This window comes from Mus musculus, chromosome 8, assembly GCF_000001635.26.
Source record: "Mus musculus strain C57BL/6J chromosome 8, GRCm38.p6 C57BL/6J".
Lineage (NCBI taxonomy): Eukaryota > Metazoa > Chordata > Mammalia > Rodentia > Muridae > Mus > Mus musculus.
The window spans coordinates 14,997,767-15,010,455 of NC_000074.6; the positions used below are offsets into that span (position 1 = coordinate 14,997,767).

Here is a 12,689-nt window from a genome sequence, read left to right on the forward strand (position 1 = left end):
ACATAACTTGCTCATTTGCATGTTCTCTTTATACTTCTGCTTTTCTTGTCATTGTTGGTAGTCCCCAGAGAACTGATCCTGAACACTCTCCTACCCATCAGTTCCCTTCAGAGCACAGGGGTTTGCTCAGTGGAAATGGAGCCCTTCTTCTTGGGTGTAGAGAAGGAGGCTGGGTACACAACCCCTCCCCTGAGTTTTGCTTCTGGCAATCCCAGTTCACACTGGACGGCAGGTTTGGAAAGCAGCCCAACTTCATGGGTCTTGGGGTTTCTACTCCAGGATGCTATTCAGGCAAGCCCCCCCCCCCCCGGCCAGGAACAAAGCATGATGGGAAGACTTCAGTAGCATGGAAGAGATAGCCTGCATGATCAAATGAGAGGTGGGGAAATGTTTAGGAAGTGGTTGCCTTAGTTGAAGAGACCATGGTTGAGAGCTGTTACAGCCCCGCCCCCATCCCTTCCTCCCTCACCCCATCTTTCATCTTCAATGCTAAGGGTTAAATCCGGGGCCTCACATGACAGGCATTCACACCTGGCACCCAGCTACCTGCCCCAACACACGCTCACTCCTTGTAAAAGTTTCCGTTTTGTTAGGAGGTAAAGTTTCAATCGTGGAGTGTATGCTAACCAACAGAGAAACTGGGGCATCCTTTGTATGTTTGAGGCCCCAGTCAGCCTTCTCAATTCACTTCTCCCTCTGTCGCCACTGATCCTTTCTTCAGTTGTATTCTCCAAGTTGAACCTCACATTACTCTGCACCCCCAAAACATGGCGGAGATCAGTGACATAGGGAGGCGGCTCTCCTGCCAGTGGCCAGGAGGAGCCCACCAGGTGTCTCCGACAGCTGGGTCACACCACAGGGAGACTGAAGTCCTGATTTTTCACACTCTGGAAACTTTTGCAATAGAAATTGCCAGGAGCTTCTGATAGTGTAGACATTGAGTTCCTAACACTGGACCACTTCAGTGTTTGGCTTCTTAAGACGTAGGGAAATAAGATGCATTTGCACAGAGCAAGTGAGGAAGCGTTTGATGCCCAAAGCTAAAAACTTCTTATGATGTTATTTCAGGGGTGTGAGTATAAGAAAATGTAATCTAAATTTTGGAAAATCACTTTTATGTATGTTTGTATTCTGTCTGTCTGTCTGTCTGTCTGTCTGTCTCTCTCTCTCTCTCTCTCTGTGTGTGTGTGTTTATGTATGACATATGAGTGCAGTGCACATGGATGAGAGCCTAAGATTCCCTGGGTTTGTAGTTTCAGGCAGGTGCGAGCTGCCCGGTATGGGTGTCAGGACCCCACACCTCGCTCCCTCCCCCCCCCCTTGTCTTCTTTGAGAACACTAAGCTTTCTTACCCATGGAGCCATCAGTTTAAGGCTTTGGGTAACTACGTCCACCACAGTGACGTGATCTAGGGCGTTTCTGCTTTAATCACCCTGTGTTAGTGCCGCCTGCCAAGCTTCTGTCTAGGTAGGAGCTATGGGGTTAGATCTGGCACTTTGATACCCTATGCTGCATGCCTGTTATTAAAGATCTTTGTTGAATTGTCCCCCAGGGCGAGGCATGGTCTCCTACCATGCGCATAACGGGCCCGTTAAGTTCATCGTCTCAGCCACGGCGTTTCAAAACAAGGACAGAGCCAGGGACAGCCCACGTTCCGGTTCTGAGCTTCAGGATGAAGACCCCAAGGACTTGCTCTGCAGCGAGGAAGGTCCTTCCTGCCCGGGCCAGCCTGACACCTACACATCCGTTTGGTTGGGAGACTCCCTAGGATTGCCAACTCAAAAGAATGATCTGTCTTCGTCCTCGGGGTCACTGAACCTGTCCCATGGCTCCAGTTCCCTAGAGCACAGATCTGTGGACAGCAGTCTGTGTGACCTGCTGAGGGACCCCAGTGCCTCCCCAAGGAGCAGACCACAGGGCTCTAGGCGAGCAAGAGCCAGTTCAGCGCTGGTGGTATGTGGGGGCCAGGGCCACCGGCGGGTGCACAGGAAGGCCAGGCAGCCTTCTCAGGAGGACCTGGTTTCTTCAGTGATGGTGTGGCAGATCCCCCTGCTGGGCATGTAGGTCAGGAGGCTGCTGCCTGGCATAAGGTGGCAATCAAGGACAACTCTCAGCCGGATGCAGGGCCAGCTGACAGAGGCTGCATCCACACCACCGGGACCAACTGGAAGCAGAGTTTGGAAAAGAAATATTCTGTGGTCACTCTGCTCTCCTGCCTTCCTCCCATCGCACAACGGAGCCCAGCTGTGCCAGGGAAGCAGGGGAGCGCCCTGGCTGTGGGGTCACTGGACCACAGTCCAGGATAATGCTACAGTCTGCCCCATCATTCACCTGATACATAAAGTGAGCTGGCTGTGTGGGCTCCAGTCCCATCTCAGAGAGCTGACAGGGAAACAACATAGCACCTAGTAGCATAGGAGGTCATTAACAACCCTTAAAATCATTCTACTTGACTCAGACTCACTACTGTTATTTATATTCTCTATATTTTTTTAATCCCAGAATACAGATTGTAACAATTTAGAAAGCCAGGTAACACACCCCAGTCCAGTCAGCTTGCCCTTTTTGGAAGGAGTGACCAAGGCTTTCCAAAGTAGACTGTTGTGTGTACTGTGCCCTTTAACAAATAGTGTTTTTATATTGCATTTTTTTTCTATTAAAAATCAACAGTTAACATTTTAGTCAATGTACTCTCTGTAGCATTTCACACATAATCTTTACTTGAAGCCAAAATGTTCAGTACCTGTCAACATTGAACTCCAGCTTCCACGCCAAATCATACTTGCCTTCTCATACTAAGTGACATTAATGTCTGCGTGGGGCATGTGCCGGCCCAGTCATGCAGGGATGGTGCTAGATGTGTCTCTGGTCTTCTGTGCACCTGCTGTCAGAGAGCCATCCACACAGTTGGACACTCCTTCTGAGTGGTCCATGATGCTGATCAGTCAGCCGCTGCCCGCCCCTGCACCTGCCTGCCATCCCTGTACCACCCTCCCCCCCCTTCCCAAAGAACACACAGGGTCACGTGGGACACTTGAACGTCAAGGGGCATGAGTAACCCATAGACTCTGTTTGCTCCAGCTGTATTACACATCAGTGTTTCACTTACTGGATGGATTAAAAAAAAGTTGTTTTTTTTAAATTTAATGCAGATATTATTCACCAGGAACAACTTCTCAGCACTTTACAAAGGACTAAAATGCTAACTTTTAACTTAGCCAAATATTTTTCTAAATTGCACATATACCCAAGCTTTTTCAAACTGTTAGCTGCTATCTTATTTGATAAAATAAAAGACTTTCTATTTTAGAATACAGTATTTCAAGTTGCTTTTTTTCCCCCTGTAAAATACGAAAGGAAGGAAGCAGCCCTCTTCTCTGAGTCCCCGAATTGAAGTGGCCAGCTGCAGAGACTCTTTGCTAAGTGTAAAAGACGACTCACATGGACTCACATGCGGGCTCAGACCCTCCAAGGCCTCCCACCCTTGCCAGTTCTCACGAAGTATCACCTCACAAGGTCATATAATAATAATTTGCATATAATTTGCATGTCTTACTGATATTTTTTCAAGACCAAGGTGGCCTCCTCGAGGACAGATAGAAGAGATGCCAAGTTCCTGGTCCTGGAAGGCCGGTGCCACAGGCGTTTCCACACTGCAGATACAAGCTGTGCACAGAACAAGCTCCACCACAGCAGTGGCCTGTGAGAAGCAGGCTGGGTGATGAGCATCCAGCAAGAGCCGAGGTGGGAGCTCAAAGGATGGGAAACCCTGCTAGCGTGGCCTGAGTCTGGTGAGTCCTGGATTTGAGAGACACAGGTGTGTCAGCACCCACTGAACAAAGCAACCCACTAGAGCCAACACACTTAATGAGCAGCTGGCTCCCAGACCCTCTATGTGTCAGTCATGAAGTTAAGTTTTCATAGGCCTGGGGACTGGACATGAACCCCATCGTGTTGCTTCCTTCCTCTGGGGCCTGCGGCCTCAGCTTAACAAAAGCCCCCAGTCTGAGAGATGTGTGTCAGGTGTGGGTCACGTACGTGGAGTCTCCTCGGAGAGCAGCATCCACGCGACCCCGTTCAAACTCAGAATAACACTTAATACCTCAAAGTTTCTCTCATCTTCCTGGAAAGGAGAGGGAGTGTGAAACCTGTTTGCTCTCCGGAAAGCTGCAGCCCCATTGTGAGACGCCACACCTTGTGTCCCGCCTACTGGGACCCCTCCAGATACAAAGGGTGTGTAAAAATGGCAAGGTTTTGACAAAATTTGAGGAGAGGCAAACCCACAGACTAACAGCTGTCTGTCCCCGGCATTCAGCCCCTGTCGCCTCTCCTCCTCGAATCTGAGGTGTGGAAAGGTAAATAAATGGAGGGCTCATGAGAGCAACACGAAGCAGAACCCAGGAATCAGAGTGTGATGATGCTCCAACAGGTAGTCAGGTCGGTGCTGGAGCTCAGTACACAAGCAGGCCCCCAAGCCAGCCAGCGCTCAGCAAGGTCCTGGTGACTGGTGGACTGAGGTAACAGGGCTGAGTGTCCACAGATCAGCACAAGGAAGCCCCAAGGGCACCCTCACCGAGAGGCATCACCTCCCCCAGAGTACTGCAAAGGCAATCAGCTCCTCACAAGCATGAGGAAGCTGGTCTGGGTCTATGCTGGTTTGACAGCCAAAGCCACCCCAGGGAAAGCCAGAAGCCACCAGGGAACAGAATGACCTATTTGCTGGCTTCTGTCCAGAGAGGGCCTCAGCAGTGGTGTTGGGCACACAGCAGTTGTATTGGAAATGTGTGTAGTCCTCAGGCTCAGCTTGACACACGCTACCACTAAGGGTGGCCTTGTTGAGGCAGGCTTGAGCGTCCTGCCATCATTCCTAGGAGATGAGCCAGTTTCTTTGTAGCCATTGACACCGGAGCCTGGAATGCATTTTGTTGTAATCGGAAGTGTGGATGTGGGTTTTCTTCCACCCTTCAGCGGAGGACTGTCACTCAAAGTGGCTTGTGCTCAGCATCGCCTCAAGCCATGATATTACCTGTGGAAGACAGCCATCAGCGCTGGTAACATCAGGATTTATTGGCTCCCCCTCAAGCAGGTGGCCCACTAAAGTCATAGTGCAGAAGGAAAACTGACAGTGACCATATCTGCATAGGCTAGACATGCCCCCATCCAGGTAAGGCTTGTCAACCCCAGCTTGGATATATGCCCTAGGGACCGAGAGAGAGAAGGCCTGTGTAGCTTCTATCCTTCATATCTTCATCTTGGAGCTCTCCACCTCTACAACCTTTGGCCCTCCTGGAACTCAGGGCTTGCTTCCCAAAGCCGAGTATTTATGTGGGGATAGAGAAAGTTTCATTAAAGCAATATCTGCTCTATCAGAGCAGTTCTTATCCTTCCAGATACTAAGTATGCATGCGCACACACACATGCACACACACACACCACATATGCACACATTTACATACACACATAGGTCTGCACATAGACAGTTATACACAGGTTTGCACCCATGCATTCTCACATACTTTCTCCTCTAATAATTGCTGCTTTCCACTTGGGACTGGTTGGGCAATGTTTACTGGAGTGGAAAATGAAAGCTCAGGCAGCTGTTGGCCACCCTGGGCTTGAGGCCAATGCTCCCACTGACTCTGGGAAAGAATTAACCCCTTCTTGACCAGCGGGGTTGGGAAACCTTGGCATCTGAGAGTTTCCATCACTACGGGCCATTTGTGTGTTTCTCAGGTGTCTGTAGAACTCTACTTCCCTGTGAATGTCTGTGCCCGTGAAGGGCTCATTATGGTTCTAATGTAATGTTGTGTGGCTGACAGAGTTGGGCAGGGGAGAGCTATAGCTGGGGGAGTTTAGAATGCACTATCCTGCCCTGCTAGACCCAGGCGGGCTCAACCACATGGCCACTGTCTGTCAAGGCTGTCAGGAGCCTGAGCTGGCCAGTGATGGGATAGAAGTCGCCCCTATCTTACCAGCTCTCAGCTGGTGAGACAAGGCCAGCACTTAGCCAATCATGCTGCTTCTGCTGATATTTTGGTGCTTGGACAAACCATAAAGCAAACCAGCAAAGCCCAGCGCATCCACCCACACAGTCAGCAGCACCTCATGCATTTAACTTGCTGTGGTCATGGTCATGAGGCTCTGGATCGCCGCCTGGGAACTTGGCCTTTAATCCTGATTTCCCCCTGTGTAAAAATCTAGGAATTCCGGGGCTCTGGTTCAAATGGGACATCTGAGCCTGAACAGTGGAGACCAGCCATGGCCCTATAAGAGCCCAAGAAGGACAGCATCCTAGAATCCCATAATCCATCAAGAAACTGAGGGCAGAACGAGTGATGCCTGAGGATGCCTGCTGGGTGGAAGGGTTGTCCATGCTGGTTTGGCTCCAGCCTATGCATCTTGAACAAGGCTCTCTGGGACACAGGATGAACACTGGGACACCCGGAGAGGGAAGGTCAGGGATCCTGGAGACATTTAGAGCCAGACTAAAGAGAATATAGATATCTGGCATTCAGGAAGGGAAGTAGGGGGGAAATGTGTTCTCATCCTCTCACAAAGAAATATCTGCCTCTTTAGTGCATAGAACCTACACTCCCAGCAAGAAGGTGGGCTCATCACCGATGACAATAATCTCCCCTGGAGATGGCGTCTGCATCCATTCGACTGTCAGAGCTGGGGAAGGGAAGCTTACCCACATCTGCCCCATGAGGCATAAAGACTATATTTGCATTCCGAAACCCTTTCACTTTTCCAGAAGGAGCCCTGATTTGGGGTGGGGTGGGGTGTAGCAGTGGAGGCAGGGTGATGAAGAGGCAGAGAAATCTAAAAGGAGCAGGGAGAAGTGTTTGTCTGGTTGAGGATGGGGCAGGGTTCACTGACTACCCAAGGAACCTGTGCAGAGGCAAAGGACACCACAGCCTCCTTCAGTCCCTGAGCTGTGGTACTGTGGTAAGGCTGGGGCAAATAAAGGGAGACTGATGCAGGCATCCTCCAGGAACCAGCAGATGCAGGCTGGTGGCTCATTCAGGCAGGAGCTGGACAAGAGATGCTCTGTATCTCCCTCCCACCCAGGGACCAGAGGCTAGGGCCCTACAGGCTAGTGAGGGCTGCTTCTCAGGCCCTTCTAGCCAGTCCCTGCTGCCTTTCTCATTTCCTGGTCCCCTCCACTGGAGATCAAACAGCTTCTGGCTGCAGGGAAGGAAATGGGGGCAGGGCATGCTTCCCTGGTACAGCCAGGCAGCTGGCCAGGCCTGCCCAGGCTGACCCACTTCCCAGGATGCTGGGAGCAGAAGCAGGAGCCAGAAAGAAAAATGCAAAAGCTCTGTCCAGTGTGGGAGCATCATAAGCTCGCTGCTATAACTTCCTCAAATCCTACGAGATCAGGGTATTCAAGAGAGGCCAGCTTCTGTGACTCCCTGTGGTTTTAAAGTATCATCTGGAGTCCTGCAAACCATCTCCCTTCAACCCTAGAAGGCAGCAGGGATTAAAGGCACAATTGGGCACAACCCAGCATGTCTGTCATGTTTACCAAGTGGTCAGATTTCTGCTAACATTCATAGAAATGGCCTAAGGCCCGTTTTCAAACACTGGTGCCTGCACAGCTCGCTTCTCACAAGTACTACAACTGCTTCTGCCTAAGTAAGTTTTGCATTAAGACCGAGCAAAAGAATCCCACTTTCTGCAAGCTGAGGTGCTTGGAAAGACTTGGGGAAACCTGTCAGGATCACCTCAGAGAGCCCCTCCCAGCGGCAGGACACAGGGCATGGCATGCACCACCCCTGAAAGTATTGTGCACCAAGCTGGCTAGGGGCTCCGGCCATTTAGTCTAGTCCTATGGTTACTGCTCTTCATTTAGTCTCTTGGTATTTGCTCGTTTATTTCATTGTCTGCATTTAGTCCATTTACTTTTGTCTTTCTGTTGTTGCTATTGTTCCTTTGTTTCTTTGCAGTGCTATAAATGGAGTGCAGGGGCTTGACTTTGCACTTCCACGGAGCAACACCCTGGCCTTTATATGTTGTTTGTTAAATGTTACATTGACTGTGACATTGTAAGAAGGGGTCTGTAATGGGTTGGAGAGGTAAGAAAGCTTCATTTAAAGTCGACTGGTTCATCCCCAGGCAGACTGAAAAACCATTCTGTCTCAGTGCCACCGGGTTGCATTCATAAAATACCAAAGCTGGGGGCTATAAACTGCAGTTCTGGAGGTGGAAGAGCAAGCCTGTGGCTGAGGTTTAGATGGGCTCTGCTCTCTCTGTGGGCCCTTGGAGGGTGTCCTTGCGTCTCTGCTGGTTTCCAGTGTTCTGTGGCATGGACACCCACCACGGGACATCCAATCACTGCATCTCTTCACCCAGCCTTCTCTCTGCTTGATGACTTTGCTCTGAGATCCCCGTTTATGTCTGTTGTTTCTGCCTTTGGGACATCGGTCATGCACCTCTGGGGCCTATCCCAGTGACCTCTTCCTGTCCCAACAGTAACCTCTGTGAAGTTATTTCCCTATTTCCCAATACATTCTGAGGTGGGCTGGTAATGGGATACCAACATCATGAATGTGTGTGTGTTTGTGTGTGTGTGTGTGTGTGTGTATACACATATACGTATGTATATATATTAATTATACAATTCAACCCCTAGTAATCGTTGAGGTTTCCAGGTACACTATCCAAGGGAATTATTTAATTTACGCTCTTGATAACTTACTACTTCAAGCTCTATTAATTAAAGATGACTTGAAAATTAATTTTCTGTAGTGACTCTAGGATCAAGAGTAAGATAAATATCTTATTTTTATCTGAATTTTTGTTATATTAAACCACACGTGGCTCCAAAGCCATCACTCACATTCTACACCACATTGCAGTCACCAAAAGAGAACAGATTTGTGTGACAACATGTACCTTGGCTGCCGGGGCTGGCACAGGACGGAAACCTGCCTGCACATTCTGGCTCCTGGGGCTGTGCCTTCTGCAGTGCAGAGCTCGCCCCAACTCCTTCCAGAATGTCCATCTGGAGCTGCCTGGCCTCTGACCACGTGCATGAGGTTCCTGCCATCTGAGGTGAGCCAAACCCCTCTAAGAGATGCAGCTCGTGGGTACATTTAAGCTCTACTGAGCATGGTGGCCCATGCCTGCAATCATAGCACCTGAGAGTCTGAAGCAGGAGGATTGCCACGAGTTCAAGGCTTGTTTGAGCCACATCATTAGGCCCTGTCAAAACACCAAAGCCTAACTAACAAATATTTAACTTAGAACAAAATATGGTCAAGATGGAAGGGACTTTCGTGTGGTGTTTGCCACCTTCTTGCTTTGTGTTCTGTAGCAAGGATCCCTGTTCATTTGGAAGGGGGGGGGTGTCTCACCACAAAAGAACAAGGCTTTGAGCTGGATAGGAGGGGAACCCGGCTCTACCTGTATCAGATGTGTGACCAGGAACAAGTCCATTGCAAACTCACAAACATTAAGTCTCCTTCACTGTAACAGGGAGGCGTGTCGACTCCCTGGTAGACTGTAGAGCCGTAAATCCCAGCTTCCTTAACCCCATATGGGGTCCCAAAAAGTTAGGCAGCAGTAGAAGGATGTGCAAAAGACAAAAATCTCTTTGAAACTAATCATATAATACATCGGGGTGTTTCCTGCAACACTCGCCCAAGTACCCTGATAACTTCTGAACACAAGGCATCGGCACCTCGCGGGACAGCGCCAATGGATGCCACCTGAAACACCTTGGCTCAGATTTGCTGCTAGCGTTAGGAAGTACAGGGGCTTTGCTGCATGTACTAACTCTCTGCTCGCACACAAACAGTGTTTAATTACAGGAAACAAAGACTTTCAATGTCTTCCTATTGCCATTTCTCAGCATGTGTCAAAATTAGTGCATTTCATGTGAATATTTCATTTTTAAAATTGCTGTCATTAGTCACTTGAGTGTTATAAAAAACGTTCAATGAATCTTGTCTTAGGATTAGGACAAAATTTCCAATAACTTAATGAGATGACCTGCCATTCCGTACTACGTAACTTATATGAAATAGTGCTCTCAGCATTGACAATTATAAAATAAAACTACCGTCTCGGGGCTGCAAAGATGGCTCGACAGTTAAGTGTGTGTACTGCATATCCAGCACGTCCCAGTTTAGCTCCCAGGATAAGTGCCGTGCTGTGGAATTACAGCTCAAGTCCACCTGCATCTCCAGCTCCAGGGTCTGACACCTCTGGCCTCCACACCCAACACACAAATGTATAACTGTAAAGAAAAAATAAAACCTTTTAAAATTGACCATCTCTGAAAAAAAATAATAAGGATGCTTTGCATCCTGCAAGATCAAGTAATCAGCAGAGATTGAATTCTTTCTTCAAAAATAAATAATCAGATCTTTTTCATTAGTATGCAAATCTCCTCTCATCTTTAATAAATGGTAAAACCCTGAATATACCAAATGTGGCTGGTTTGGAATAAATCTGTGGTTCATCGTCAATACAAGTGTGATTTGTATTCTTGTGGAAGTGAAGCCCCTTTCAACTGCAGACAATTTATTAACACATTTTAAGCAATATCTCAATATAACCATTAAAATTTTATTTCCTTTTAAAGTTATTCTTTTAAAAAAAAGGCTACTAGGATTCACACTTGCAAACTTGCTGGCTTAGTAAGTGGATGCCCTTAAATTTCCTTTGTAAGGATTTCTCTCCTCTCAGGAAAGGAGCTACAGTCTGCTAAATAAGGCAGGGTCCATGCAGACCTCCAGCCCACAGAAAGCGGCATCAGAGACAAGGGGCAGCAGACATCTGGTCTAAGTGGGCATTCCTGGTCCATTATCATGGCTTTTAATTCAGGAAGACACAGAGCTGAAGAGTCCATTCTTGTGGTATTCAGCTGTACAGCATGAGGTACCATCTCAGACCAGTGTGTGTGTGTGCATGTGCGTGCGTGTGTATGTGTGTGTGTGTGTGTGTGTGCATGCGCGCGTGTGCGTGTGTTTTCCAGGAATGCAACTGTAGTTTAAAATGCGCGGAAGGACATGAATGATGCAGAATCACCTCACGAGTGGCAACCATCTCCATAGTCACGGTCGCCTTGGACACTTCATAGACAACACAGAGCATGACCTCTGAGTACCAGGCTCCTAGGCACCGGTCTGCGGTGTGTGAAGAGAAAGGAGAGCCCAGGCAGCTCAGCCACCATATCTAAGACGCATCTGAAAGAATCCACATGCAGATTGGTGGCGGCGTTTCTAGGAGTGGCCTGGTCAGACAAGGCTGGTACTTAAGGGAGTCCCATGGGGACAACTTCCCTCTTACACAGCATGGATTGGATTTTGAAATGAACCAACAAACATCTAATTATTTATTCTTAATGCCGAAAAGCTGGAAGTACTTAGAGTAACTGGCTCCATTCCTGACAGTCATTGGAATTTAATTGCTTGGGGGAGGGGGTAGCAGTGCAGAACATGAAGTCTTACGGGCTTTAAAAAATCCTGGGGACTGTCTGGTCTGGCATCTGTGAGCAAACAACACCCAGGATCCCCACAGGAGCCAACTAAAGCGCTTAAGAGTAGGAACGAGGTGTGACATGGGTATGACCTACAGGCAGGCAACCTTCCTTTTATACTTCACAAGGCTGCGTGCAGGAAAGATCAACCATAAAGGCACAGACGGAGAGAGCTGAGAGCTCTCAGGGCAATGGTAGAATCGGGGGAACGCCCTCCCTGGAGAAAGATGGCTCCACTACCCACTGCACAGCATACATCCTTCCATCTGACTTGGGTACTGTCAGGGAGACAGGTTGAGCATCTTGTCCCTGTCAGGTTTGAGAGGGATGACTGCATTCAGGGTGTCGTCTGCGTGCTGCTGCTGGCTCTCTCCCAGCCTGTTGCTCTGACCTGGACCTGGTCGGTTTTACCCAGCACTAAGGGTGTGAAAGGCTCAGTCAGTGCCACACCTGTTCACACCTGTCTCTGGGAGATAGCCACGGTGATGCATCTCAAGTCTGCAGTACGGTCCGGTTCTTCCTGAGGCAGGAGGATTCGATGGCACACTCCCTCCGCGATTACAGTCCTGGTCAGTTTCAGGACCTCATGAAGCATGAAGAATTTCCAACTAATTACCACACCTCTGGCAAATTTCAATGACGTCACTGAAATAGAGTCTATAAATGTGTAAGTGGGGAAACACATGGCAGGTAACCCCCAAACACCCCCTCTACGAGACACCAGAAGGTTATTTTTAATTACTTCCTTTACTTTTTTTTTTTCATCCTTTCAGAAAATTTCCATGAACAGCCTACTTAGTGTATAGCTTTGTAAAAATCCCTGTTGGAATGGGGTTGGGGTAGGTCTGTAAATGGTACCCAGCCCAGTGTGGGAGCTGGTCCACCCAGCATCCAGAGCCAGGATGATGGAGGCTGGGCACGTGGAGAAAGCCCTGAGGCCGCATCCTGGTCACCTTTCTGCCTTTTCTCCACCCACGTGTAAATGGAGACACACTAAGAGACCTTGAGAGTTACCTATTTGAGGACAAACTGAAATTAACATAATGAAAATGAAAATGATCTCAGCCTGTTTCTATTGTAACCAACAGGAACGGAAGGAAGGAGTCATTCCAGCAGTTTGCAGCTTTCTGCCCTGGTTGATGCCTGGCTACTGAACAAGAAGCGTTTTTACAGCTTTGGTGTTGAACTCAGAAAGGCTGGT

General features: G+C 48.7%; 1 protein-coding gene across 15 annotated transcripts in view; it reads left to right on the plus strand.

The window, feature by feature from the left end:
• Positions 1-3,319, plus strand: part of Arhgef10 (Rho guanine nucleotide exchange factor (GEF) 10) — a 94,674-nt gene extending 91,355 nt beyond the window's left edge. For 12 of the 15 annotated variants that reach the window (XM_030243425.1, XM_017312669.2, XM_017312673.1 and 9 more), the window contains one exon: positions 1,553-3,314. In XM_030243425.1, the coding sequence (XP_030099285.1) occupies positions 1,553-2,064 (512 nt within the window). In that variant the 3' untranslated portion in view covers positions 2,065-3,314. Of the gene's footprint in view, positions 1-1,552 lie in introns of all 15 variants that reach the window. The other 3 variants (NM_172751.3, NM_001037736.2, XM_006508773.4) reach the window with 2 other exon arrangements.
• Positions 3,320-12,689: the final 9,370 nt, after the last annotated feature.